We start from the raw sequence: 26,960 nt of genomic DNA on the forward strand, positions 1-26,960 counted from the left end.
GACTCTTCAAGCAGCAGCAAATTGGTCTCCAATTCTAAACAGTTTGCTTATACATAAGAATAGAAAAGTTTGTGTACAAAGTAATAGCACCAGAACCAGTTTCTGCATACAAGCATTCCACATAACTACAGGTGTCAAAGGGAAATGTACGAGACTAAACATGAAGTAGAATTGCCTACAGATAACACCGACTATTTGGTTCAAAACAATGCCTACACAAACCTAGTCCCTTAAAAAACAGCCCTCTAAAGATCCAAGAGGCATACCAGAAAAAGATCAGGTAGTTTCACCCTGAATTTGTAACTTTTTTGCAGCATTGAATACTGTAGGTGACATGAATAAAGCACAAGGTGAAACGAATTGCCTGGTTGCAAAAGACAATTACATAAGCAGGTCAGGATCTCAGCAGAAGAGAACATAACCAAGCAAAAGGATAAGTCTACTGTAGAAACTATACAGGAATAGCAGCTGGTCATGATGGTGAAGGAGTGGAAAAAGAAGGCAAAAGGTTAATTAGTTAACTTATTTTAAGGAGTACAAATTCTCAGGGGCAAAACTGCAATCTGTGATTACCTATAGGAATATCCTAATATCTATATTAATGCCACATGAGCGACCTCCATAATAGTATGGCAATAATGACTGATGTGCTGCGATGAGGGAGTGAAATGCAATAATGAAGGCTAATGAGAAGCCACATCCTGATCTGTACAATGTGAGCAGTATAGATTAAGTGATCACTTCTTGGCACAAGTAGAGAACACATGAGATATTATGCACTAAACAAAGGATCTAGATCAAAACATTACTATCAAAGAACCATTGAGTAACAGCGACTACAAAACATTCACATACAACTATGCTTCAGGAACCAGGAAAAAATTCACTACAGCAGAGTTTAGATTCAAAGAAGGATCAACATCAAAACGCAGACACTTGTTAAAAAGTCACTGAACAAGAGCACTCGAATGAGTGAAATCCTCACAGGTGCAGAGATTACAGACACCACATGGAAAGCTTAGCTATCAGAAAGAGACTCTAAAAGGACCAAAATAACTCATAACAGGTTACTAAGAGGAAGAAAATGTGTTTCTAAAAGTAGTATGTGTATGCAAATAAGGACAAGAGTATGAACTCTCATCTGCTGAGCCACTCAGTAGGCAAGCATGACTTCCCTATTAGACAAGTAGAATTAACTATAATGTGAATAAACAGGGAAGAAAACATGGTAGTTTTATAAAAGGAAATAATGCCTCACACTCAAAAAGCCCTTTGAAAGGTTCAGTCCAAAGATGACTGTAGACAGCTGCTGAATAGACTTATGACAGTTTGTGTTAAGACAGAATGAGAGATTAGACATTTAAAAAGCTATAATAACATTCAAAGGAAAAAAAAGATGCTAACTACACATACACCAATGGGCGTCTCTAAGTTATCTGTTACCACTACAGAATCAAAAATGAGTCACAATCATTGTAAGTTGTTTTATGAAAACAGCAGCGCAAAAACCAGCCACAGTTAAAAAAAGCAAACAAAAAATGTGAAAAGGAAGGAAAAAACAGAAAATCTGAATTTTACTGAGTTGTTCTGTGCTCTATCTTCATCTCAAATACAAAATGCACTTCAGAAACCATACAGTTACAATTAGAAAATGCACTGAGAAAAGCAAAGTACATGGACATTTCATCTCAAAAAGTAAATGGGGAGGGACAAGGAATAGGGGAAAAAAGGATAATAGGATAAAAGCAACGAATAAGGATAAAAGATTAGCCCTTTTGGCTAAAGCATTGGCTAATACCCCAAACTGGGACTCTCCGCTCCAAAGATTAGCGTGTAGCATTTTGCTTTACAGGTTCAAAAAAACTAAGTGTTTGAAGTAATCATTCTGTTGATTTTATGAACTGATTGTTCCTCCAAACATTATGGTCTACCTCTGCCTCGGAGACAGAGGTCACCTCAGTCTTTTGGCATTCCCAAAATTCAAGCAAGCTCTAGCCCCTAGTTCTCAAGTAGCCTCCGTACTAAGCTCAACTTCCCATGACTCCTTACCCTCACCAACCCTTTCCTGAACAAACTCCTAGTCAAAAGTAGCAGTGTGCTAGAGAAACCTCCTGGCTCTCCCAGCATAGCTGAATGAGGAACAGTACCAAAGGAGGTGAGGGAAAGAGCACAGAGAAGAAAAAGATCCAATCATAATGAATCACTGAGCAACAGATGCTCAGGGAAAAGAAAGCTTAAAAGTACTCATAACATTTCTTGTTGGCTTTATTTCTGTGCTTTAGATTCAGGCCCCAACCTAAAAAAGCACTTAAGCACTTGAGAATGCATTCCCACCAAATCCATGGGACTTCTCACATACCTATAGAGTTAGGTGCATTTCCATACTGTCCTGGAATTGGGAATTTACTAGAGGAGGTTACAGAAAACAAGTAGTGGTAAATCAGCTATTTGACATTTTAATAAAAATAAATAAATGAAAAGCAGTAGGCACTGAATAGGTCCATTATTTAATTTTATAGAATATGTACAATATTCACATTTTACACTAGTAAAAAACACAAGAGGCACAATTGATCATTAGATTTTTTTATTTTAATAAGGGTTTCATGCTTTAGTTTAGTTAATTTTTAAATTATTTGAAATATAGCTTAGTCATTTTTAAGAAGAATTTCAAAACTCCACTGATCATAAAACACATTTCTGTCACAAAAACACACTTAGTGATGTTAAACTAACTTGTTCTTGAAGTTTTTGAACTGCATTTGTAATCAAGATTAGCGACATGCTAGTTAATCAGACACAGTATTCACGCACACTTGTATTCCCCTGTAACTTAGTACCATTTGACAACACAAGCTATGTCACAGCCAAAGGCAGACTAATGTTTCAGAGGAAGGGGCAATACGGAGGAACGGCATACTGTTTGTATAACAGCCATCGCCACCAAGTTTCCATTTGCAAAACTCCCAAAATCTAAGAGTCAACTACACAACTGCCACACGTAAAAACCACACTTAAACAAGAACAGAAATAGTAAACATCAAACTTCATGCACTATGAAAGCCCTCAGCCCTCTCTGCCATGACAACTCTTCCATCTTTGGAAAAGTAGCCCAGAAAGTGAAAACCACTAAAAAAAACAGCAGAAATAACAAGTAAAACAGATCCACGACAACTGCAGACAGCTGCTTTTCAACAAGCAAATACCTCATACCTAGGAACCTGAACTCTCCTTAAAAAGTATAATTAGAAATCAAAATACTAAAAGAAAATCATCTAGAACAATTTATGGTGACCAGAATCCTATCCAATACAAATCAATAGAGATTTATACATTTTTATCTTGGAGAGACTTTTTAATGCCATCATCTTTCAAGTTAATGGCAACAGGCTGGCAGCAAGACAAAAACCACTTTTTTTAAAGGAATACATCTCTACTGAATATTTCATTCTTTGCTGGGGTAGATACTAATAGAATAAACGTAGGCATCATACAAACAGCAATAGAAAGGCTATCAGCTAGCAAAAAACCAAATATATAGATTTTTTAAAACTGGTAATAGCACTATCAACCATTAGAAAAACAAGGCAAGTAGCTGCATGAGAAACTCCACAATCCACTGGGAAAGAGAAAGCTAAGGAACACAACAGCACCTTTCCACAATCTTTACTGACCTTCCACATACCAAGCTCTATCATGTGTTGTCTTTTAGTACAAATAACTCTATTAGTAGGTACCCAAAGAACAAAAAAGGAAACTCAGATAAAATTGAAAGGGAAACAGGAATTAGTTTGGCATCTGGGCTATGCTGCCTGTGACATAAGTCATTTTGAAAACGGTATTAAAACCTAAAATTGGGATACAATATTTGTACTCTTCAGTGGTGTACCTCTTCATTTTCTTCAGTGCACTAACGCTAGCAATCCCAATGGTTCCGACTGTTTCAGCGTTCTATTGCCCCACAGTGTTCCAAACATACACTTAGAAGCGGATATGCGTTTCCTTCAAAGTTTGGACTCTAGCCTATTATAGAAAATATATTCTGGTTCTTTAAATTTTCAACTTTTTTTTGTTTTTAAAGCTTAAAACTGGTTAAAGTTCCATTTAATAAACGTGTGCAAAATATGATATACTTGAACATAAAAAGTGAATGTTTCATAGCTATTTAGGGTTTTCATTAGATACCAGCAGTTCACCACTCTCATCACTTTCTCCTTTGAAAAGTATGTTTTTAATTTAGTTTGGTCCTTATTTGAAGCACAAATGCCCTCTTACAGTCATTTATGTGGACATTGCTAGCTTTTCCACAAAGAAATGAGATAAATATATAACAGTCAAATGATTACACAACTATTCTAGTAGGATTTCCCCTGCCAATCATTTTTATGAACATACAAACTCAGCTGATCCCTCAAACTCTGTTTTGTTAACTGCTTTCTCTTTTGGGGGGTTGTTAACTTAGAATGATCTCCCGCCAGCTATTTTTCATCATCCTTCTAGGAAGCCGTTAAGGCATACAGTCAGGCTCCATTTTGTTTTTCCTACAGAAGATTTTTCCCTTAGAGCTTATTTCTACTAGTAGCAAGCAGATCAGAAAGTAGACTATTTTAAATATAGTCATCTTAATGTATTGCACAGTGCCAGACAGTTTTTACATGTCTAACAAAAGCAGCATTTCCTCAAACAGCATTACATGGAAATATTTTAGTTTCTTAATCACAATCAATGTACCTTCCCCTTAACCGTTTTCTAGATGTTCTTGCATTTATCTGGAACAGTTTCCTTCCAAGTTACTGTAACATATACTACATTTCAGTATTTTGTTTGCAATGACAATAGAAACATACCTTTCGGTCAGCAATGCATGTTCTACAGGCACACACAAATAAGGACACTATTATTCTTGCATCAATCAATATTTTTTCTATAGGATAGAATTAACAAGTATGCTTTTTCTATTTAGACTGTCCAGAGGTTATCTTTAATTACCTTCCCCTTTTTCACAAAGTATCATTTATAGCCTTTTGAACGTTCCACACAGAGATAAGGAAATAAACTTTTCTTTATTTTTCAGGGCAGAGCATTAGAGAAAGTGGTTGGTCAAACATATTTGTTAACAATAGAGATTGGTTACTACTTACATTGTACTGCATATGATGCCAGGACAACAGCAGAATTAAGAGGGCATGACAACCTGCAAAGGGGGGAAATATTTTTATTTAGACTCAGACAGCATAAAAGCAAGTGTTAGCAATCTTCCTGCAACTAGTAAAGTTCATCAAGACCTATGTTTCTCTTTGAGATGTCTCCTTCTTACAAAGTTTGGTTGTCATCGCATAGTAGCATGATAAAAGCTAGTGGTGGCATAACAGCTCCTTAGCTGAATGGAAATAACTGGTCCAAAAAGGACATGCTCATATCCTTGCAGGATGCTTATTCTGAAAAGAGGATTCTTCTGGGGCTCTGGATGTGATTTTAATAGCTGCTGTTTGGTATATTCAAAACTAGATACAGACACTAAGTTCAGCCAAAATGACAAACACAAAGACAGCTCTGATCTAAAGTCCAAAAGTGACTCCACAGAAGAAAACCAACACGTACTAAGAAATCCTAAACGCAACTTATATTTGGCAGCAAATATTTAGACCACCTTTTCCCCCCTTTTTTAATACACAAACACACAGGCATCACAGGCAAAAGAGTCATTGAGTGTATGCCCACCGTATGCATCACATAATCCAAGACTGCAAAAACCAACAGCATGAACTTGCAGAAGACAATGGGTCCCTCATGTTTAGACAGCTGCATCTGGCACACCATTCCTTGCATAAGGGAGATCTCTAACATTGACACCTTACCTGCAGAAACACAGCATCTGCTACAATTCATTCACAACTGATGCCTAAACTTTTCTTAACAAGTAAGCTAAGTGAGAATTTGTAACACCACTGGTTTTCTTTTAAAGCATTATTTCAAGAGGTAAATTTTTATAGCAACAATCGATACCTTCACAAAAAGTTCTTTTTTTTTTTTAAACAAAGAGAATTAAGGAGAAAGTGAAAATTCTTCTTACCTTCCTTCCAAAATATCAGTCTTCAGCTGCAAGAAGAATAAGTGCCTAGGAAAAATTTTGGGAAAAAAAAAAATGCTGATTTACTTTAACATTTAAAGGGCATGGTTTAAATGGTTATATGTAGTAATTTCATTCTATTACAGGGATAGAGTTCCTCACAAATGATACAAGCAGGTGAATAAAGCTTACTGGCATATACAAACACGTGATCATATACCCATTCTCTTTCACAACAGTTCTGGAGACGTTTTGCAGTCTGTACTACAAATTCAGGACCATAGTATCAGTGTCAAATAATAATTTTTTTTTTCTCATGTCCCTGTGTTATAGAACGTACCTAAAAAGTAACTCAGTCCCATAAATGATGCTGCAGAACAAAAACCATTACAGAACTGGGCTCCCTTTCTCCCAGGAATATTAATCTTGAATGTATTTTTTTTTGTTTGTTTAAAACTGACAGTCCATCTTGGGACTGTTTTTGATGACACATTTCTCAAGTAGCAGATGCTGACAAAAGCTCTTGCAACAATCCTCTAGGAGCAGTTTAGTTTAACTCACATTAGAGCATGTGACAACTTGATAGCAATACGGGAGAGATGAGATGTGAAGAACTAAGAATTGTTCTTTGAAAAATTTTAGTTTAAAACTGCAGCACAGCTTACCACTGCATGATTAGCAAAATACTAAAACAGGTCAACAATTAAGTTTTCTATAAGAAAATTATTTAACATGTTCCACTCTTTACACCTCCAGTCACTGACGTTTTTAACTGTTAACATTCAGCCAAACAATGAAGAACGTTACAAGAAATACCAGATTCATGGGTCTCTGAATTATTTCTAAATACACACACTGAACAAAAATAGTCTTGCAACAAGTTAATTGAAGATGTAATTGATGTTGTAATTGAAGATGTAATTGATGTTGTAAAATCATAATTCTAATGGTACCAGTAACGGGCAACATAGAGAATGAGAACTTATCTGCTCTCCCTGAAACAACCCTCCCCCCGCCAGCCTACTACACGTGTTCAAAATACTGATTTACTCTTGATACAACACTCCTAATGTGGACTAAGGAGACACAGATAGCTCAGTCATTCAACTTTCCTATTTTTAATATCATTGTATCTGGATAACTATAGGGTTCAGAAAATAAAAGAAAAGAAAAAGAGAAAACCACAATATAGAAATGCTTCAGTTGCTGAAGGGTTCAAAGAAAGGAATTGAAGGTGCAATAAAAAAAACTAACATCTTTGTATTAGCTCATGTTCTATTTGTATCTTTAAAGTGCGGACTGTGTATAGCAGAAACCATTCATTCCACACATCGCATCAAACAGCTAATTCCAAACAACTTTAATACAAAAAATTATAGAGAGTTATATTCAGAATAAAACATTGTTCACCAAATTGGGGCGGGGGCGAGAGGAGTGAACTCTACACATTCTTAGTTTATAGAGGCAAAGATCAAGCATAGAAATTACCTGGTTTGTTCTTGCTGAAGTGTGTTGGGATCAGGTATAAAAAACCTTACGCGAAAACAAAGGGTGCAGGGAAAACCTCCTGCAATGTTTTAGAAGACCAAATCAATTTTCTCTTTAAAAAGGAAAGAATCAGATGTTTTTATTGTCTATATTTACAGAAGGATTACATGAACAAACAACCACGTAGAAATCTCCTATGCTTTGTTCTTGAAATAGAAGGAAACCATGAGAGGTCTTTCCCAATCCCCCATGCCAACTATGAGAAGAAAATATTCTTAAATACAGTGGTATTTTCCTTTAAAGTACTTTGTATATGCTACTTCATATAAAGGCACTACTTAATTAACATCTGTGCTCCCTGCAATAATTAGAAAGAGAAGCACATTTATTAAGTGCCTCAATCAGGACAATGCTTAGTCCTAACTTACATACAAATGCAAAAATTAACAGCAGTTCACCACATTAAAAATATATGGAGTTATTTCAACTCATACACAATCTACAGCATGCTACAGAAATAAGAGAGCCTTAAAACATAATTAAAAAGGTTTACAGCAGAAATCATGACTGTGCAACTCAGCCATATCAGGCTATATTTCCTGGGCAACTACCTGGGCAGTGTCATAGTGGCTGGCTGGCCCAGCCTGTCCTTAAGCTCTCCTTTTTCTTAGTAAGCATTCTGTGTTACCTGAAGATGTTTACAAAAATAAACATACCAAAACAACAGACACTTGAAAATACATATTGTTTTTAAACCACGTAAAAGTGGCTTCACGTCCCTTGATCAAAACCCCTCTTCCTTATTTTCTACAGAAGAATGAGTTTATTGGCACCATAAAACGGCTACCGCTTTCAGAGCCATATTGTCAAACGCTGCTCAGAGGCCAGGTTTAGATGCTATTATGGCATCAATGTTAGTGACCTACCTAGGTCTTATGAGCATTCTGGTAGCAGTACGAAATGCCAAAAGCGCTGATGAAAAGATTCACAACGAGAGCAATGACTTGCTCTCAAAGAAAGTGTACCATCTGGACACTAACATCTAACAGTTGTGTTTATTCTAGTCACAAGACCATAGAAAAGCTGGACTACAGCTCAGCTATAACCAAGGTATTAAAAACAGGTCTTACCTTTTAACTGTTTTCTAATAGGTTTGTTTGGTTCAAGCCATCGCTGTGAAATGAAAAACTATTAGATGGATTAAAAATATTTATAAACAAATACTATTTTTATATATATATATATATTTTTTTTTTTTACTCTACTTACAGGAGAATCTACCGATGTTTCATTTTGCTGTAAACCAAAATATTCCTTCTCTGTCACGCCCAACTGGCTATAGGCCATATCCAACAAAGCTTGACCAGTGTCTTGCTTCTGAAAACAATAAAACTTTAGAAGTGAAACTCTGTAGCACGTAAGAGGTTTTAAAATACAATTAATTGAAATTTGTCATAAATTTAATTAATGAATAAAAACAACTGCTAATTCAGAGTTACTCAGTAATCTAGGAATCTTACTCTGACCAAAGCATTCTTTTTAAGAGTATCCCTTAAAAATATGCAAGTCTTGTGATATGAATTGACATGAACCTAAGTCCAGGAGATTGGTCAAATTTACTTCTAAGCAGTCTTCCTCTCCTTTCCCATGCTCAGAGGTTTTCTGAGTACTGCCACTCTCCGGAGCTGTAGGCTGCAGCTGTGGCTTACAGCCACATGAGGCTGCTGTGGCCCCTTGCTGTCACTACCAAAGCAGCTGTGCCCTTTTCCTCAGCAGCTCTCACAGGGAAAAGTCTACACATATCAACATTTTACAGAGGGGAGTCTATTCTAGCCATAAGATACTGTACTTCAGCCTAAATTCCCACCTACCCATCAGTCTCTGTATATTCAGCTACCATTAAGCTACCTCTTTTCTTGCCGCGATGTAGCACTCTGCTAGCTTATTTTGGAGTACTGAATACTGGCCTAACACTTTCTACTGCTGGAGCAGAACTCCTAGAGGTTCCTTTGCAATTTGCATGCTCAGTGTTTCTAGACCAGACTCCAGATTAAAGGTAAAATAACAGCTACACAATTAGTGGATTCCTATGAAAAGCTGTGCCTAATTTTCTGGAGCACTCACATAAGAAAACAGTGTAGACAACATTTAGCCATCAGGCATGAGACTACTCTTTCCCTTCTGACAGTCTCCCATTTTCTTTAAATTTCTATAACAAATAGCGAGCTCTCACAATAAACATAATCAAGCCCAAGTCTCTCAGTCTGTGCTGCACTCCCTTTTGCCCAGGTGCACGTTCCCACCCTCCTCTTTCCTAACAGGACTGCTGCTGCTCGGGACACTCAAGTCATCATGCTGATCAACTCCAAAATCTTTCTGAAGTAGTACAGATTTAAACCTAGCTTAAAAATTGTGAAGTTTCAGCCACAATTGGGAAGAACCATCCGGACAAGCATTCCTCACTGCATACAGCCAGGATGCTGGGCATCTCCAAAGCGGTTCCATCCAGTGTAGTCAGTGAGGTAGCATCTTCCATAAAAGTTGTGAGATCTACTATCAGAGACTATCCATATATGTGCACAAGATGGTCCAATGAAAGTTGCAGATGCCACCTTAGCTCTCTGAAATAAGAGAGTTCCTGATTTGTGAGCATCCTGTTTTTCTTCAGCGCTGCCTTATTACACATACCATTTCACAAGGTTGTTTGGGGTTTTTTTTTAAGCAGAAGGCTAAAATCTCTATCAAGTGACATCACATGACACCCTCACAACTCTGAAGCATGACTTTACATCCGTGATGCACAGTCCTGATACTTGAGCTATATATGAGAAATTCACAGTGATATTGTGAACAAAAGCAGTAATTACAGTGAATGAGACATACTTCACTAAAAGAAAGCAAACAAGACTTCAGGAGTCTCAGGTTTCATTAAAAATGGTGTCGGGAAGACTATAGCAAGTAGATTCTTCTGATAATTACCTCCATAAATTGGAACTCTTCAATCTTTTTCCCTTCAGTCTACTTTCTTCTCAATAGCATTATCTAGCCACTCCCACCTCATCTCTAACTTTTCCAGTTCTTCATCTCAATTCCAACTTCATCTTCTCTCTCCCTGTCTTCTCACAATTTCATCCTCCTCTTCCCAATTGCACGTGAATCCATAATCCTCTTACTGCTTTCCTAGTAAAATAATAAAGTTCCCTATTCCAACTTCCTTGCTCAGCAGTTCCATTTCTATTTCTTCGCAACGTTCCCATATGACTCCAAACTCTTAAATCTAGCTGCTCAACAAGTACTAGCTTCCTCTACCTACATACATACAATATCATTCTTCTCCTCCCCCTCTCTCCACATTTCACACGGCAAGCAATTGCCAGTACTACTATTCTGTGGCTCCACATCTTGCTCTCAAGTATGAAAAGCAGGAAGTTCCCTCCTCCACAGTGCCTAGAGATCCCGCACCCACTCCAGAAACCTAAACCAAGTACAACAGTCACTTTCAACTGTTAAAATCTTTTTCAATTGTTTAAAATCCCCTAAGCTGAAGGCGTCCCCCTCTCACCTTCCCCCCAAAATCAGTATTTACTCAGGTTGATAAGCTTATATGAAGACAGGGTCTGCATTTCCTTGCCACAAGCACATTGTCAAATGTTACCCTCCCAACACAAACTATGGGAGTTTCAGGTTAAACACAGTTGCATCCCCTCCCCATCAACAGATAGATTTTTAAAGAAAATAAAATGTGACTTTAAGAAACAGTCGAATTATTTTTCAGCCTATACACCTAAAGTCACCCATACAGCTCACGTTATTTGGTCTTCCATCTGTTTTGCACATAAACAAATTTTCAGATCTAGGTGTAAAACACGACAGTATAAGCATGGCATACCATTGCTTTTGTGTTTTGGCATCAATTCTAATAGACAGTCCAAAGCCTGATAGTACTTTGAAATACTGTTTCAAGTGCTTTATAACACAAAGTATTTTTATTTCCCTCCTAGGTAGGAATAAGGCTGAACAACAAGACAAACACAGCTCAGCTAAACTGGGCATTAGAACCAAGTTCTCCTTAACCCAGTGAATCATCACAGCAAATAACTAGTAAGATATTCTTCTACAATAAATAAAAATTATGCAGTTTCTACACTAGTCTGTTTAGTTTCAATGACACATGCTCTCAAGATAATTGATCTCAAGAGTTGAAAAATTCTTTCTACTAAAAAGAAACGTTTCCTACATGTTTATTTGTTCCCACTCTGAAAGCAAGTTTCCATTTCATCTTCCTAATCCACCAACACTTACTCTGTAAAAGCTTTTGCATCAGCCAGCTCTTGACACATGCCTGCCATTCAGCTCCATTTAAGTCTGCCTCGAAATGTACTTCACCTGATGCTACGCAGGCCAAAATTAATATTCAATAGTATGGCACTGTCACAACTGACATCTATTACATTCTCCCTGTGCCACAATAAATTCTTGCTACATTTAGGGAATTCTGATTAACCAAGCTCAAAATCTTACAGCTTACTGGAAATTAAAGAGGAAGAACCCTTTCATTATTTTTAGTACTGTCCAGAAGCTGGGACGATCAAGATCCACTTTCTAAGAGCTCTATAAATCTAACATAAACGAAGACCGTTAGTTCTTCAGGGTGGAGGGATAAATACTCAAATAATACTTCCTAGTTTGTTAAATTCTACAAAGTAAATGGTATAAAGTAATATTTTAAAGAGGACAGCACAACATAGCACATCTGCCTGTCCTTTTCTTCTACAAAAGCTTTGTCACCATTTTCTGGCAGTGGTAATCTCACAATTAAGCACCTCTTCAGGTTTTTCCAAATTGAAACAACATCCATTGCTCCTCATGTGTTGTTTGAGCTTATGCTTTCTTCATTTAGACCTCTAACAGTCATCCACCAGTAAACAGCCTGGATTATTTGGTCACAACATGCCTATGAGCTTGAAAAGAGTGTTAAACTTTCTTCTAATTTCGACTCTAATTTATACACAGCTAGTTTACTTGCTCTTCTGCTAACAAAGTCCTTCTCTCTTGCTGGTATTTATTTACTCACCTAACGCTTTTATTCAGAGCACCCGACATTGTGTCCTGTTAGAACAAACAAAGCAACCTCTCCTTTCCTCAGGCACAGACTTTTTGAATAGCATCCTAGTTTTCCTTTCCATGCCTGTCTGAGCTAGGATTTATCCTTTTGTCTGCTAGTAGCCAGGAATAGTACACAGCACGCCAACAAGGGTGGCCCCAACATCAAGAGTAAGACTATTAATACTTTCACGATGTTGGGTGAAGATTCTTGCCTTATACATACAAACGCAGCACTCGCCTTTTTATTAGCCACAGCCCATCAGTAGCTCAGTCTGAGGTCTACTAAGGTTCTGTTCCTCTACTGTTTCCAACTGAAAATTTCCAAGCTTAAAAAGATAATATTACCTAGTCTCATAAAAACAATTATTTTACACCACTGATTCCCCCACTATATTTATTCCTTGTTCAAGGTAACCCGACTACATCATATATCCTGATATCTTTTTTTTTAAATCATTATTAATGCCTCAAAGCCTTACATCTTTGATTAACTGAAAAGGTTAAAGAGCAACAGGTTAATGAAATTTGCCAGTCCCAAGAACTCCACTAGAAACCCTCTTACAGTTTAAAACCTTTCCTTTTCAGCAGAAACTACTGCCAGCTTTGGAGCCAACTCCTTGCTCATCTCGTAATTCTTCTAGATGTCATACTCTCCAGCTCAGTATTTTCCCATGAAAAGCCATACAAAATACTCACCTGTGCCCATAGAGTTTTGATCCATTGCATTTTTTTGTATCAAAAATGATTTTCCTTAGAAAAGAAGCACTCTAGATTTAACTTTGGAAAATTCTCCCTCTGGTAATTCTTTCCTTCAACGTATGTTCTGAAGTCCCTACGAAGGGATCAGACAAGCAAGCCTATAATAGGTCAGATCACTTTCTGCCTCAAAGGCATCAAGTTTCATAGTGTCTTCATTGTTTTCCAGTCATATAGTATACTGATCTGTCTCAATATAAAAATAAATATTTGTTTCCAGCCTAAAACTTCATATAGCAGTTATTTCAAGATACAGGGACACAGATTAGCACCAACATCTCCTAAATTAACAAATAATATGCAGCAGTAAAACTAGAGGTGAAGATCCTATAACTTCATATTATTGCGTTTTAATATGAGCAGTTTGGAAGTATAATTTACATCCACAGTCACAACTAACATTTAAGATAGACGTTACTGCTCATTATTTTAAACGTAACACCTACAATGATTCTCGGTAATAACTGAAACAATCATGTTCCTTCTCAAAAAAATAAAGCAAAACAAAACTCTAATCAAGATTTTTCTCCTTTAGTGTATCTAATATTGAAAATTAAGAATAACAACTATATTCTTAAAAAAAAAAAATTGGTTAGAGGATGGATTCTCAAAATTCCCAAATCTACTTGTAAAAAAAGATTTTTCTGCTGGATACACTCTGTTCCAGGAAGACTATACAGTCACTTATAGTAAACATTAGACCTATAAATCATGTTTTATAGAGCTTACCATTAATATTTCTTGATTAGAACACAAAAAGTGTATTAATGCTTTCAGTTGACTTTGCTTTGTTGTGTACATACTCACATCTCAAACTATAATCTTCACGTTCTCACAAATATATATTTGAACAGACCAACGATAAATGAGTCTAATCTCATAACTAAAAATCTAGAATGGTGGGGGAAGGAAAAATATTCCTTCCCCCTTGGTTTTCAGATGAAGTTATTTTTCTGGTTCTTACTGCCTAATAATTTTACTTCTAGAAGGATAGCCTGTTTTTAAAAGTCAACTAGTTTAAAAGTAAAATCACACGTACTAACACATAAGTGTCAACTGTGCCTGAGAAAGATAATGCAAGAGAAAAATTATTTGACATTGTATATGTAATCCTTTCCCACATGTCATGTCTGGAAATTGAGAGGCATACTTTCCAAACGGTCATTCCTGGCAAACAATTCAAAGTAGAGCAAGAATGGAAAATTCCGCATTTTTATACCAAAGGTTGCAAATAAGTTTGCCTTACTGCTCAATAAACGCTTATTTAAAAGCACTCAGATATGGTATCTGAGCACATTCTATATGTATTAGAATGACAAGTAACATCTTCCACATCTGGAAAGCTTATGTACCATAGTCTTAGAATGAGACAAAGGTAGCTTCAAAAACAGAACTGAATTAATCTGATCAGAAAGTTTAAGCCCCTGAAGTTTATTGGAAGGCTTCAGAAAAACCTGAACATAATTAAAAACAAAATATAACATTTAATACCATGTGCAAATTGTCTCAAATGCAATTCTGAAAGAACTTTTTCTAATCTTGGTTTACATGCACTTTCTCTTCTTTGGACAGACTTTGAATATGTTCCATCTAAATACTGGAACACATAACGGAGAGAAAAGAATAAAGTCCTGTAGCCATTGTAAAGTCTTGTAAAGTTAACAAGCATTTCTATTTAGGCTATGAACAAAGCAGCAGAACACATCTGTCTGTACTCCCATATGAACTTTCTTGATAATATAATGACCTAAGAACAGTAGATACCAGAAGTTATACTAACTTTTTGTGATACCATCAATATAAATTTCAGAATCAGCAAACTGCAGTATAAATGCCTTTCAATAATAAATTAAAAAAAAAAAAATCCTATCACATCATTCCTGTGCCAAAGTCAAAATTCAGGAGCAAACTGAAATTGTTTTCTTGAAATCCGATCTCTACTTTCACTTGGTCAGGTTGCTGACATTATTTGTTAAAAGTGCTTAGTAAGAACAAACTAGCAGACATCAAATTAAGCAGCTATCTTCAGATTTCTCAATAATTAGAAAGTAAGTCCCTCAGGTTATTTCCATAAACAAACACCACCTTCCTCCTTCATCTGTCCAATATTAGGATGTTTTACCTTCATTTAGATTGCTACAGATAAAGCCACTAGGAAAAGAAAGCATCTAACAGAACAACAGACCTATAAGCCATCATTGTGAAAGTTTAAGATCACCCAGTTTGCTAACAAAGTTTGACCAAATACAACCTGTGGGCTCTAAAAAGATCCAGTTGCTAGGGAATGATAAGTGAGCTTAAGTCATTTCTATCCCTATTCTCTCTCTTCTCTAAAAGGTTCAGCATTTGATGATAACCTGAATGTTGTACCATCATTTTAAAGGTGTCACTTATTATTAGTGTAAAACTACAAAATACATAAATTCTTTCTTTCAATGTTGCAGTATGTTGTAGACTATTTAAAATATCACCTTCGTATTAAAATTTACCTCAAATTCTTTAGTCTTGAGCATCTGTGCAATGTCAACAATATGTTAGAAATATCTTCAAAATTTCTATTTCCTTAAACTCAAAGCTGATTCCTTGAGGTTTTTTTGCTTCTTATCCTTAATAATGTGTTAATGTTTATTTTTCCCTATAATTACCCTGTGTCTTTGAAAGAAAGAAATCCTCCTGCAGTTAAGAGTTCAGTGTTCAGATAATTCCCACATGACAAAACAATTCCTAGAATTTTCCATGCATCATCATTAGAATGGGAGGAGTCTTGGATTCCACTTATGCTATTATATGGAATAAGACCAAGTGTTTCAATATTCTCCCTTGCACCATTCACTTTCCACTTATCTGTAGGGGGAAAGTATAATCTTGCCTATGAATGTAAAGTATACTTACGCATTCAAGCATATTAACCTAGTATTAGTCCACAGGGCAATCTGATTCATGTCATACATGCATACTTAGCTTCTTTCAGAAATCAAAACCAGGTACCATTAACCTGCAAACATAGAACTCTGAAAAGCTCCCAATCTTTATTTTCCACTAATACATGAAAGCTCTTTTAAAGTGAAGCCACTACACAGACCCTTGAAATAAGTGATCCTGTTCAGTTTCAATTCTCCAAATTCAGACCGAAGAGAAAACATGTATACATATTCATATGTACATAACAATAAAACATAATCATAAAACACTTGCACAAGACACTGTATTCTTATTTGTGTGTTTGCTTATTTACCTCCATTTTATATACCTCCATTTTAATGTATCAATTCACTACTCAACATGTTAGTGTTAACTTGTCTTATGAATAAACATCCCATACGGCATGCATTCACATTACATTTAATGCCTTAAAATTCAGAAGTATCCACTGACCTAGGATACAGACAGGAATAAAGAATGGAGCAAAGTTAGGTCTATAAATCCATGTCCTGATATGGAAATGCTTTCTCTCAAGTGACACAGAAGAACTTGACTTGTGGAGAAAGCCTGCTCAGAGTATTCTTCCAATAAATGTCTAGCTGGTTCCCAAACTGACCACAGATCTAACACAGAATGGTGTTGGCTGTCAAAATAAATAAGAAAATAAACAAACACCAAAAAAAGCTACACAAACTTTCAAGCCCAAACTTCATTAAGCTTAATTCTTCTGTTGACAAAAGCAGAACTTTTAAATACAAATTTTTAGCAGCTGGCTTCAAATCTCTTTCACAACTGGAAACTGTGACACAAGTTGAGCACGGTAAAGCTTGTTTTTAGGTAGAAACCAAGGTTTGATAATCAGGAAGGGCAGTCCTGACAGAAGAGGGCAGGCTCCCTCAGCATTGGTATGAAAGCTCAGTAGCCTACAACACACAACCTCCAGAAACCTCTTTATTGCCCTTTAACATTGTGGAACAGCAATGTGTCCTGATCAACATTTACAAAGTTCAGCATTAGTTCCAGTTCAGGAGACCCTTCCAACCCCTGGCTCAAAGGGGTAACTGGCAAGGATGCCCTGAGAGGACACTGAAGGCAGTAGCTGGCTCCAGAATTTTATAACGACGCTAGTTTATTACTTAGCTCTCACTGCTTAAAAGATGAAATGGGCCTGACGTGAGGAGCACAAAGCTTAGTTGCAAAGTGCTGGATTTCAGGCCCGGAGCTGAACTAAAAGCTGCATCAGCACTTGACTTTGCTTACAAGGAAGAATATACTACTTCAAATGGATTTTAGCCTGTTTTAATTCCTCATCTTTCAAAGATCGGGGTAGCTTTGCTAGATTTATTCAAAATTGGCAGATAGGGCAATCCTATAGGGCATATTGGAGAAGGATGACAGAATTTTTATAGTAAGATGCTGCTCTTTCTCCTACATACCTACCCTCCTGTTATCCTCCTCTCCCCCAACCCTGATTTTTAGCTACTTCATAAACACAAGATCCTTTAACGCACCAGGAAACGAGGAGGAAGAAAGCATTTCAATTTAGATGAGATGTATAACACCACATTCATTAAAAAAAACCCTCTTAGAACCAGAAGTAATCCAGATCACATAGCTGCAGCAGCATAGCTATGTCCCTTGAATGCTCTTTCATAGCAATATACAGGTTAAAACGAACAACTTGCAAAGCTGTGGATCTGCTAATATAAGTCAGTAATGAAGATATTACCCAATGGAAAAATTCTTTTTCAAGGGAAATAATAGCTAACAACTGATTTAAGTGCGCCTAAAAGCAGGAAAACCTATCCTATCTCTATCATAACGGGTTTCAAAAAGGGACACATAAGAGTCTGTAATATTTACTGCTTTGACAGAATGTGAAATTACTTGGGTAAGCAGCAGCTTCATTTCATTCAGTATTTTTAAATATGCATAAACATACACACTAAAATATTATATTGTAATTCTATATATATTAGACTGAAAATAATTAGTGGACTAACATATGTTTGCCTAGCAAATAAAATTTCTCTCAACAAATATCCAAGAGGAAGTTCAGAAATAACAAAACCAGTCAGTAAAGGAGAACTGTAATAATACTTAGCAAAGCCAAGTTTTCAGGTGAAGCTTTGAATCTCCTACTGGAAAGTTTTCTACAACCTGGAAGTGGATACAGGAGCGTTCTCAGCTTTTCTTCAGATACCTAACAAAGCTTTCTCAGAAAAACTCTTAATTCTCAAACTGCGTAAACTGGATAAAGGAAGTATCACATACACAAATACACACTAGTATACCTAAATTCATTCACAGTCAGATTTCCTGCACAGTCAGACAACTACACTGAAAACTGATTGAGAAAATACTTCCTTTCTTTTCATCTAAAAAGAAAAGTAACTAATGCTTTTAATCAGAACTGAAGATTAAGAAAAAAGCTATTTACATTACACCAGGGCTTCTACCAATACAGGTATTCTAGGGAGAGAGAAAAACAAAACAAAACAACCACACACACAACAACATATACACACTATGGTACAAGCCAGTCCAAAGTTTCCAACTTACTCTACATTTAAGTATAAAAGACTGATCGATAGACCCATCCCCTTTAAGCCATGGCATCTGCATTATCTGCATCATCTTTGTATTTGAGAAAGTATGTATTGACATTGCTACAGTAATTTACAAGGCCTGCTCCTTTCAGCCTTACCAATCCTTTGATGAGAAGAAAGAAGGGGTACACCTGAATTTGGAAGTCCCTTTTAAATATGAACTGCTTATTCATAGCTGATAACGATCATCAGATCCGACCTCTGTCTGGTTCCCATATCCCCTAGGAGACCCTTCTCCAGCCACAACCTGCATGGCATGACTTTATGTCACCTCAGTCAGTTGACATTAGAGAAAATTTAAACATCACTTAACAAACTCACTTCATAACCAATAATTCTGCAATTTGTAATGGCAAAGCTATATCTTCAATATCTTACGGGAAACCCATGCCTCAGGATCCCACATATCGTCAGCTTTCAAACAAATTTATACGTTTAAAAAAGAAAAAAAGAAAAAAGGTTTTCAGAACTTACATTGACTTTGAAGCTTTGTACCGAGCCATCCAAAAAGTGGACATTACAGATTATCTCTGATCGAGTTTTCTCTTTTGGTAGTTCTGATGCTCGTATATTATTTATCCTTCCACCTAAGGCTCGTAAGCGGGAGTTCATAACTATTGCTGAATAACCTATAAAACAAAAATCACATTTAACAGAAGTTGTTATAATTCACTAAAGACTCGTCAATACTTCTCAGAGAAGCCCACACCAACATGAAGGCCTCATTACACCCAAATATGTAGAGTAATAAAAGTAACTTTTATAAAAGAACAAACTCTAAAATTAATAACTTGCAGAGAACAGCATACATGCCTACAGAGGGGCTTTCATGCTCCAAATGTTACCAGCTTAATGCAGTCACAGCTAAACCACTTCAACTTACATTTAGGTTACGCATAGGCCTTTACCTTAATTTAAATCAGAAAAGAACCTAAACACTTATTATACACTAGAAATTCAATGCTAGGAAAAGCTTTTATAATAACTAATAAGTCCGTCACACATTTATAGTATCCCTATAATTCATATTTCTATATTTATCACACAATTTTCATGACAGTGAAGCTTTTTGTCTCCTCCAAATCGCTAAACAAACAGTTTTGCGTTAATGCGTATTACTTTCTGCTAAATAGCATTTTGTTACAAGAATACATATAGCATATGAAAGGCAAACTGGATTAAGGTTAAAAAGTTTGTCACAATTTTGCAACCTACAATACACTAAAAATTACATTTCCCTTTCTCTGGGATGTTCTTATGGTATAAGTTTCTGGTTTCATGAATTTTTAAAAAAAAAAATCTTTAGGAATAACTATGACTCTGAAACCCATGCTTTTCACAAAGGTAAAAGGAAAATACTACCCCTTAACTGAAGAGATGAATTAAACACAGTCAAGCCTGCAAACATTTCCACAAAGACTCAGAAAAGCCTCTCTTCAATAGAGTAGTTTACCAATTAACATTACAACATATAAAGGCAGCTGGCAAGCAAAAAGGAGGATAGTTTTCCGGGTTAACTACCCAATCATACCTCATTTATTAGAGGCTAGCTACAAAGACACTTGTATAGTATGAATCCTCCCTAAGCAGCTGGCCACATTAGACAGGACCAATGTCAGAGGGAGACTCCAAAATAGTCCTATTTCTCTGTCTGCCTCAAAACGGAGGAGTGCTTTTCTTCGTTAGCAGCTAAAGAAATCAAACATTTTAGAATAAAACTACTTACACTCAAATTCTGAATTATCAAATCTACTCAAGCATCACTATAAAAAGCAAAACCTGAAATGCGCCAAAAGCCATGAGATACAAAATTCCATGAGGTACCAATGGCAAAGCAGTACAACAATCCATTTTCGCTTAACTTATAATCTGTACTTAGAACCAGCTAAAAAACAGCTCCCTTCTCACAGAAAAGAAATTGAAAACAATTCAGACATCCAAAGTATTCAACAGGGACTCTCATGTATTTGTTCTGCCAAGCAATTCATAGGTTGCTATTTTATTTTTTCTAAAGTCAAGACTGTAGTTAAATTGCCTAGACTCGTTTACTTCACCAGCAGGTTGCATTTTTCTCCGGGGAGATCAGTAGTGTTTTCCTTTAATTCTTTCCCAAATACAGCACCTCTCCTCCCCCCACCCCTTTTTTTTTGAGACAAAAGAAGAGGTCATCTTTAGTTGAATCATTAACAACTGTTCCATATAAACCACTAGGCACTCCTATTGCGTGGATCTAAACAATCTATGTTTAATAACAGCATGGTAATTTTTTTTTTTAAATTAGAAAATATTCATTCTTATTTGGAAAGGGTTCTCGTGGAAGAAAAATGCAGTTATCTAGCAGAGCATCTAGAAAGGTGAAGATGCATTAATATTGTACGTGAAACCTTCATTCTAGCAATTTCCAATTTTCCAGCAGCTATTTTTTAAGCTGTATAGTTATTCGGCACTGTGCTTGTCTTTTCCCCCCACCAAAAGCTATGTGAAAACATGAATTACCCCATGTAATTTTTTCTCCCCTTTTTGCCCTCCCTCATCAGAGATCAGAAACAACAACTTTTCACTTGCAGAAAGACATCTATCCATTAGTCTACTGACAGGCAGAAGCAGAAAATTATTATTCACTGTGGGTCACTCCCTAGATGAGAAAAACATTTTGCTAGCTGGATTCAAAGTTTTGCCAGCTAGCAGAGGACAGTCTGTCGCACTCTGGCTTTCTGGGTTCAGTCTGCATTATGAAGGGCACCATTCCCTAGAGCTTACAGGCTCATCCACTCTCAGGAAAGTTCATGAATATGAACAAGAGAGTCAAACAGATTTCCCATCTGCTGTCCCCAATACTTCTTATCTTAAACTTCAGTCTTTTTTTTTTTTTTTTAAAGTATGGTTTACTCCTCTTTCATGTTAACTGGGCTTCAGAGCAATTACCACAAGAGTCTCTGCTCCTGTCTGTTGGGAGAAAGCAGAATACTTTCTCGGCCCCTGCACTCCAAGGACAGGGTATGTCACAGGATGAGCCACGCCTGCAGAACCAGTGAGAATTTTGTCATCTAACCCTAACCAGTCTCAAATAGAGTATTATTAAATGAGGTTTTTCAAGTGCTACAAGATGGCTAAATCTTGTTAATCCCTTGTTTAAACTTTCAATATAGGAGCCAATAAAACAGCATTTATTAATACCATTATTAGACAAAATTGGCCAAATGAAAGTAACATATGTGTTTTTCTTATATTTCCACATATACATGCTTGCTATCAAGGCAAACAAGGCTGTTTAACTGTGAAAAAAATAACCCTTTATAAACAATTACTGATTTTTTGTTTTTAAACCAACTGTCCATAGCAGCACAAGTAATTCCAGGCTCATTTCATAAGAAAGCCCCTCTCTATTGAAAGTCTAACAAGTCATCTGGATAGCCTATCCCATACCTGGAGGTAGATTTGGTATAGCTAGGCTTAATTTGCCGATTATGGTCCCCTATGGTTTTTGCAGGCCATCCTCTCCGGTTCCCAGCTACACCCCTTTCGATGTTACTCTGCACAAGAGCTAAAAGGAGCTACTTCATGGGTGTCACATTGCACAGGCATCAGCATAAGTCATTTTGTGTGTCCTAGTTTAACACATCGCTCATTATGCCTCTAATTATGTCTCATGGGAGACTTCAACCACCCTGACATCTGCTGGGAAGAGAGCACAGCTAGGCACAAACAGTCAAGAAGGTTCCTGCAGAGGACTGATGATAATTTCTTGACTCAGGTGGTGGAGACGCCAACGAGGAGAGGTGCAATGCTAGACCTTGTCCTAACGAACAAAGAAGGTCTAGTTGGAGATGTGAAGGTTGGGGGCAGCCTTGGCTGCAGTGACCATGACATGGTGGAGTTGAGGATCCTACAAGGAGGGAGCAGGGCAATGAGCAGGATTGCAACGCTGGACTTCAGGAGAGCTAACTTGGGCCTCTTCAGGGACCTGCTCGGAGGAATCTCATGGGGTAGGGCCCTAGAAGGAAGAGGGGTCCAAGAAAGCTGGTCAATATTCAAGCATCACCTCCTCCAGGCTCAAGATGGGTGCATCCCTCTGAGGAAGAAGTCCAGCAAAGCAGGCAGGAGACCTGCATGGATGAGCAAGGAACTGCTGGCAAAACTCCAACAGAAGAAGGAAGTCCACAGAACGCGGAAAAGGGGACAGGCCACTTGGGAGGAATACAGGGACGTTGTCAGAGTCCGCAGGGATGCGACAAGGAAGGCTAAGGCCCAGTCGGAATTCAATCTGGCAAGGGATGTCAAGGACAACAAGAAGGCCTTCTTCAAATACATCAATTGCAAAAGGAAGACCAGGGAAAACGTGGGCCCGCTGCTGAATGGGGCGGGTGCCCTGGTCACAAAGGATACAGAGAAGGCAGAGTTGCTGAATGCCTTCTTTGCTTCAGTCTTTCCTGCTAAGGCCAGTCCTGAGGAATTCCAGACCCTGGGGACAAGAGAGGAAGGCCGGAGAAAGGAAGACTCTCCCTTGGTGAAGGAGGATCAGGTTAGAGATCTTTTGTCCAAACTTGACATCCATAAATCCATGGGCCCCGACGGGATGCACCCACGAGTGCTGAGGGAGCTGGTGGATGTTATGGCTAGGCCACTCTCCATCATCTTGGAAAGGGCCTGGAGATCAGGAGAGGTGGCCTGAGGACTGGAAGAAAGCCAACTTCACCCCAGTCTTCCAAAAGGGCAAGAAGGAGGAGCCAGGAAACTACAGGCCTGTCAACCTCACCTCCATCCCTGCAAAGGTGATGGAACAGCTCCTCCTGGAGGTCTTCACTAAGCATCTGGAGGACAAGAAGGTGATCAGGAGTAGTCAGCATGGATTCACCAAGGGGAAATCATGCTTGACCAATCGGATAGCCTTCTCTGATGGGGTGACTGGCTGGGTAGAGGAGGGCAGAGCAGTGGATGTTGTCTCCCTGGACTTCAGCAAGGCTTTGGACAGTGTCTCCCATCACGTCCTCCTAGGGAAGCTCAGGAAGTGTGGGCTAAATGAGTGGACAGTGAGGTGGATGGAGAACTGGCTGGATGGTCGAGCTCAGAGGGTTGTGGTGAATGGCGCAGAGTCAAGTTGGAGGCCTGTAGCTAGCGGTGTCCCCCAGGGGTCAGTCCTGGGTCCAGTCTTGTTCAATGTAGTCATCAATGACCTGGAGGAAGGCACAGAGTGCACCCTCAGCAAGTGCGCTGATGATACTGAACTGGGGGGAGTGGCTGACGCACCAGAGGGCTGTGCTGCCATTCAGAGGGACCTGGCCAGGCTGGAGAGCTGGGCGGAGAGGAACCTCATGAAGTTCAACAAAGGCAAGGGCAGGCTCCTGCACCTCGGGAGGCATAACCCCAGGCACCAGTACGGGCTGGGGGTTGACCTGCTGGAAAGCAGCTCTGCAGAGAAGGTCCTGGGAGTGCTGGTGGACAACAAGTTAACCATGAGGCAGCAGTGTGCCCTTGTGGCCAAGAAGGCCACTGGTCTCCTGGGGTGCATGAGGCAGAGTGTTGCCAGCAGGTGGAGGGAGGTGATGCTGCCCCTCTACTCAGCCCTGGGGAGGCCTCACCTGGAGTCCTGTGTCCAGTTCTGGGCTCCCCAGTACAAGAGAGACATGGCACTCCTGGAGAGAGTCCAGCGGAGGGCTACCAAGATGATTAAAGGGCTGGAGCACCTCTCCTAGGAAGAAAGACTGCAAGAGCTGGGCCTGTTCAGCCTGGAGAAGAGAAGACTGAGAGGGGATCTCATCAATGTGTACAAGTATCTGAAGGGGGAGTGTCAAGAGGATGAGGCCAGCCTCTTCTCCGTGGTGCCCAGCGACAGGACAAGAGGCAACGGGCACACACTGAACCACAGGAAGTTCCACCTAAACCTGAGAAAAAACTTCTTCACTGTGAGGGTGACAGAGCATTGGAACAGGTTGCCCAGAGAGGTAGTGGAGTCTCCTTCCCTGGAGATTTTCAAAACCCATCTGGATGTGATCCTGGGCAATATGCTCTAGAGGACCCTGCGTGAGCAGGGAGGTTGGACTAGATGATCTCTAGAGGTCCCTTCCAACCTAAACGCTTCTGTGATTCTGTAACAAAACAACTATGTGAACCCCTATTCTAAGTGAAAAGGGAAAGAGAATAAAAAGAGAGGAGCATCTGAGTTTCTAGCACCTTCTCTACTCTTTCTTCCATAGACAGAATGTGTAAATAAAATATTAAAAGTTATATTTTAAATAAAAATAAGCCCAGATTATCAAAATGCTATAATGGCTTAGCTTATCAACTCCAATGTAATACAAAATGGTGCTTGGAAAAACACGTAAAGCAATCTGCAATTGCAACTGCTTTTGGGATAGACAAAGGGTCACTGAGATCACAGGCAAGACTTGATGCCTGCTCTAAACACTAGCAATTAGCCTCCGGCCCTGAGCAACCATGACCAGTCCCAGCTTTCCCCTCTGTGGCTTTGGGCAGGAGGTTAATTTGCAAAGAAAAACTAGACAGACTAATTTGTTGAACATTATCAGTTACTGATTAGCTTGGTAATTATTACCCTTTTCTTAAAATGAGCATCTCAAATACAGAAAGTTGAAAGTTGTTTTAATAAAATAAAAATGCACCATTATTTTCACACTAAAATATAACACAACACACACAGAATTCTATGCCATAATCAAATTATGCGATAAGCTTACAGGAGCAACAAATGCAACTACAGAAAGGAGTTAATGTTTTCCAAGTACATTAAACACATTTCTAACCCAGACTGGTTATGCATGCCCTCTGCAACCATTAAGCATCAGTCAGGCAGAACACAAGCGTATTTTCCTCATCTTTTGTATTGAAGATTGACTTTTAAAAGCCCTTTTCCATGCCAGCATTTCACATCTTTACGACTCACTTAGGAATTGTCAGTAAAGAAACGTTAACATGTGTGCTACCAAGGAATTAAATCAACAGCTTTTCTGCTTACCTACTCGAGAACTTGCTATATGTAATCTCACATATATAACCATGAATAATTAAGAAGTCATTTATTACCATCATTTCATTAAGTAAAAAAGGGACATTTCTACTCCTGCAATAGTGTGCACTCACGCTTTTTCTAGAAGGGGACCACTGTACTCTAAGGATTCTTCAAGGTTTTTTTTTTTCATATTCATATGACTGAAAATTTCTAGCTCCATGTTGGTCTCTTGAAAACTGTAAACATTATAGAATCCATAGGAATTACATTTATGAAAAGGATAGCACTACTCACCTACTTTTGTTACCTCAGCTGACAATATACCTGACAATGAGGGGAAAAAAAGAGTAGTACTAAAGACAGTAATTATCATCTCTCATACGTTCTTTCAGTAATGTAGTTAAATAAAATAATAAGTAGATGTGAAATGTAAGAGATACAAAATAAAGTGACTAGGAATACAAAGTAATATATTAAAGGTGCCTTTGCATCAGTCTACAGTTTAATACAACCAACAAGTGCGCTTAGGCATGTTTTCCTTATTTGCTGGCTAAAATAACCTCCCAATTTATCAGAAAAAATCCCTAGAGAACCTAAATTTTTTGTAGTAATCTCTGTTTTGATTCTTCTTCCCATGTAGTTAAGTATTAATCACACACCCCAAAGCCATATCTTTCATCAATGCGTCTCAATGAGGGTAAAATTATCCAGCCAGCTTTATTGAATAGAAGACAAAAGTTTAACTCAACACTTATGAAAACTAGCTTCCTTTTACACCTTCTGTAGAGAAAATGCTTCCTCTTTAGTACATTCTCCAAAAATTACTGGAAGTCTCACCATTAATATACAATTCAACTCTAATATTTTACAGGAAAGTCCTGTAAGTCCTTTAGTCACAATACAACATTAATAAACTTCCATGCAAATTACAGGCCACTGCTAAAGAAACAACCAAAAGGTAAGCTTCATTTTGAGCAATGTGTGCAAGTCATAATCTGCTCCTTGTTTATGGTTATTCTCCATAAACTTTTCCTTACAAAAG

General features: G+C 38.0%; 1 protein-coding gene across 10 annotated transcripts in view; it reads right to left on the minus strand.

Annotated features, from left to right (window-relative positions):
• PTPN3 (protein tyrosine phosphatase non-receptor type 3) overlaps nucleotides 1–26,960 on the minus strand; it is a 137,616-nt gene that overhangs the window by 84,711 nt on the left and 25,945 nt on the right. For 6 of the 10 annotated variants that reach the window (XM_068936204.1, XM_068936203.1, XM_068936206.1 and 3 more), the window contains exons 2-7: nucleotides 19,426–19,580; nucleotides 8,828–8,935; nucleotides 8,689–8,746; nucleotides 7,559–7,637; nucleotides 6,074–6,118; nucleotides 5,142–5,194 (exon numbers count right to left, since the gene is read on the minus strand). In XM_068936204.1, coding sequence (XP_068792305.1) covers nucleotides 5,142–5,194; nucleotides 6,074–6,118; nucleotides 7,559–7,637; nucleotides 8,689–8,746; nucleotides 8,828–8,935; nucleotides 19,426–19,563 — 481 coding nt within the window. In that variant the 5' untranslated portion in view covers nucleotides 19,564–19,580. Of the gene's footprint in view, nucleotides 1–5,141; nucleotides 5,195–6,073; nucleotides 6,119–7,558; nucleotides 7,638–8,688; nucleotides 8,747–8,827; nucleotides 8,936–19,425; nucleotides 19,581–26,960 lie in introns of those variants that run through there. The other 4 variants (XM_068936208.1, XM_068936207.1, XM_068936201.1 and 1 more) reach the window with 2 other exon arrangements.

The sequence above is a fragment of the Struthio camelus genome, chromosome 2 (assembly GCF_040807025.1).
Source record: "Struthio camelus isolate bStrCam1 chromosome 2, bStrCam1.hap1, whole genome shotgun sequence".
NCBI lineage: Eukaryota > Metazoa > Chordata > Aves > Struthioniformes > Struthionidae > Struthio > Struthio camelus.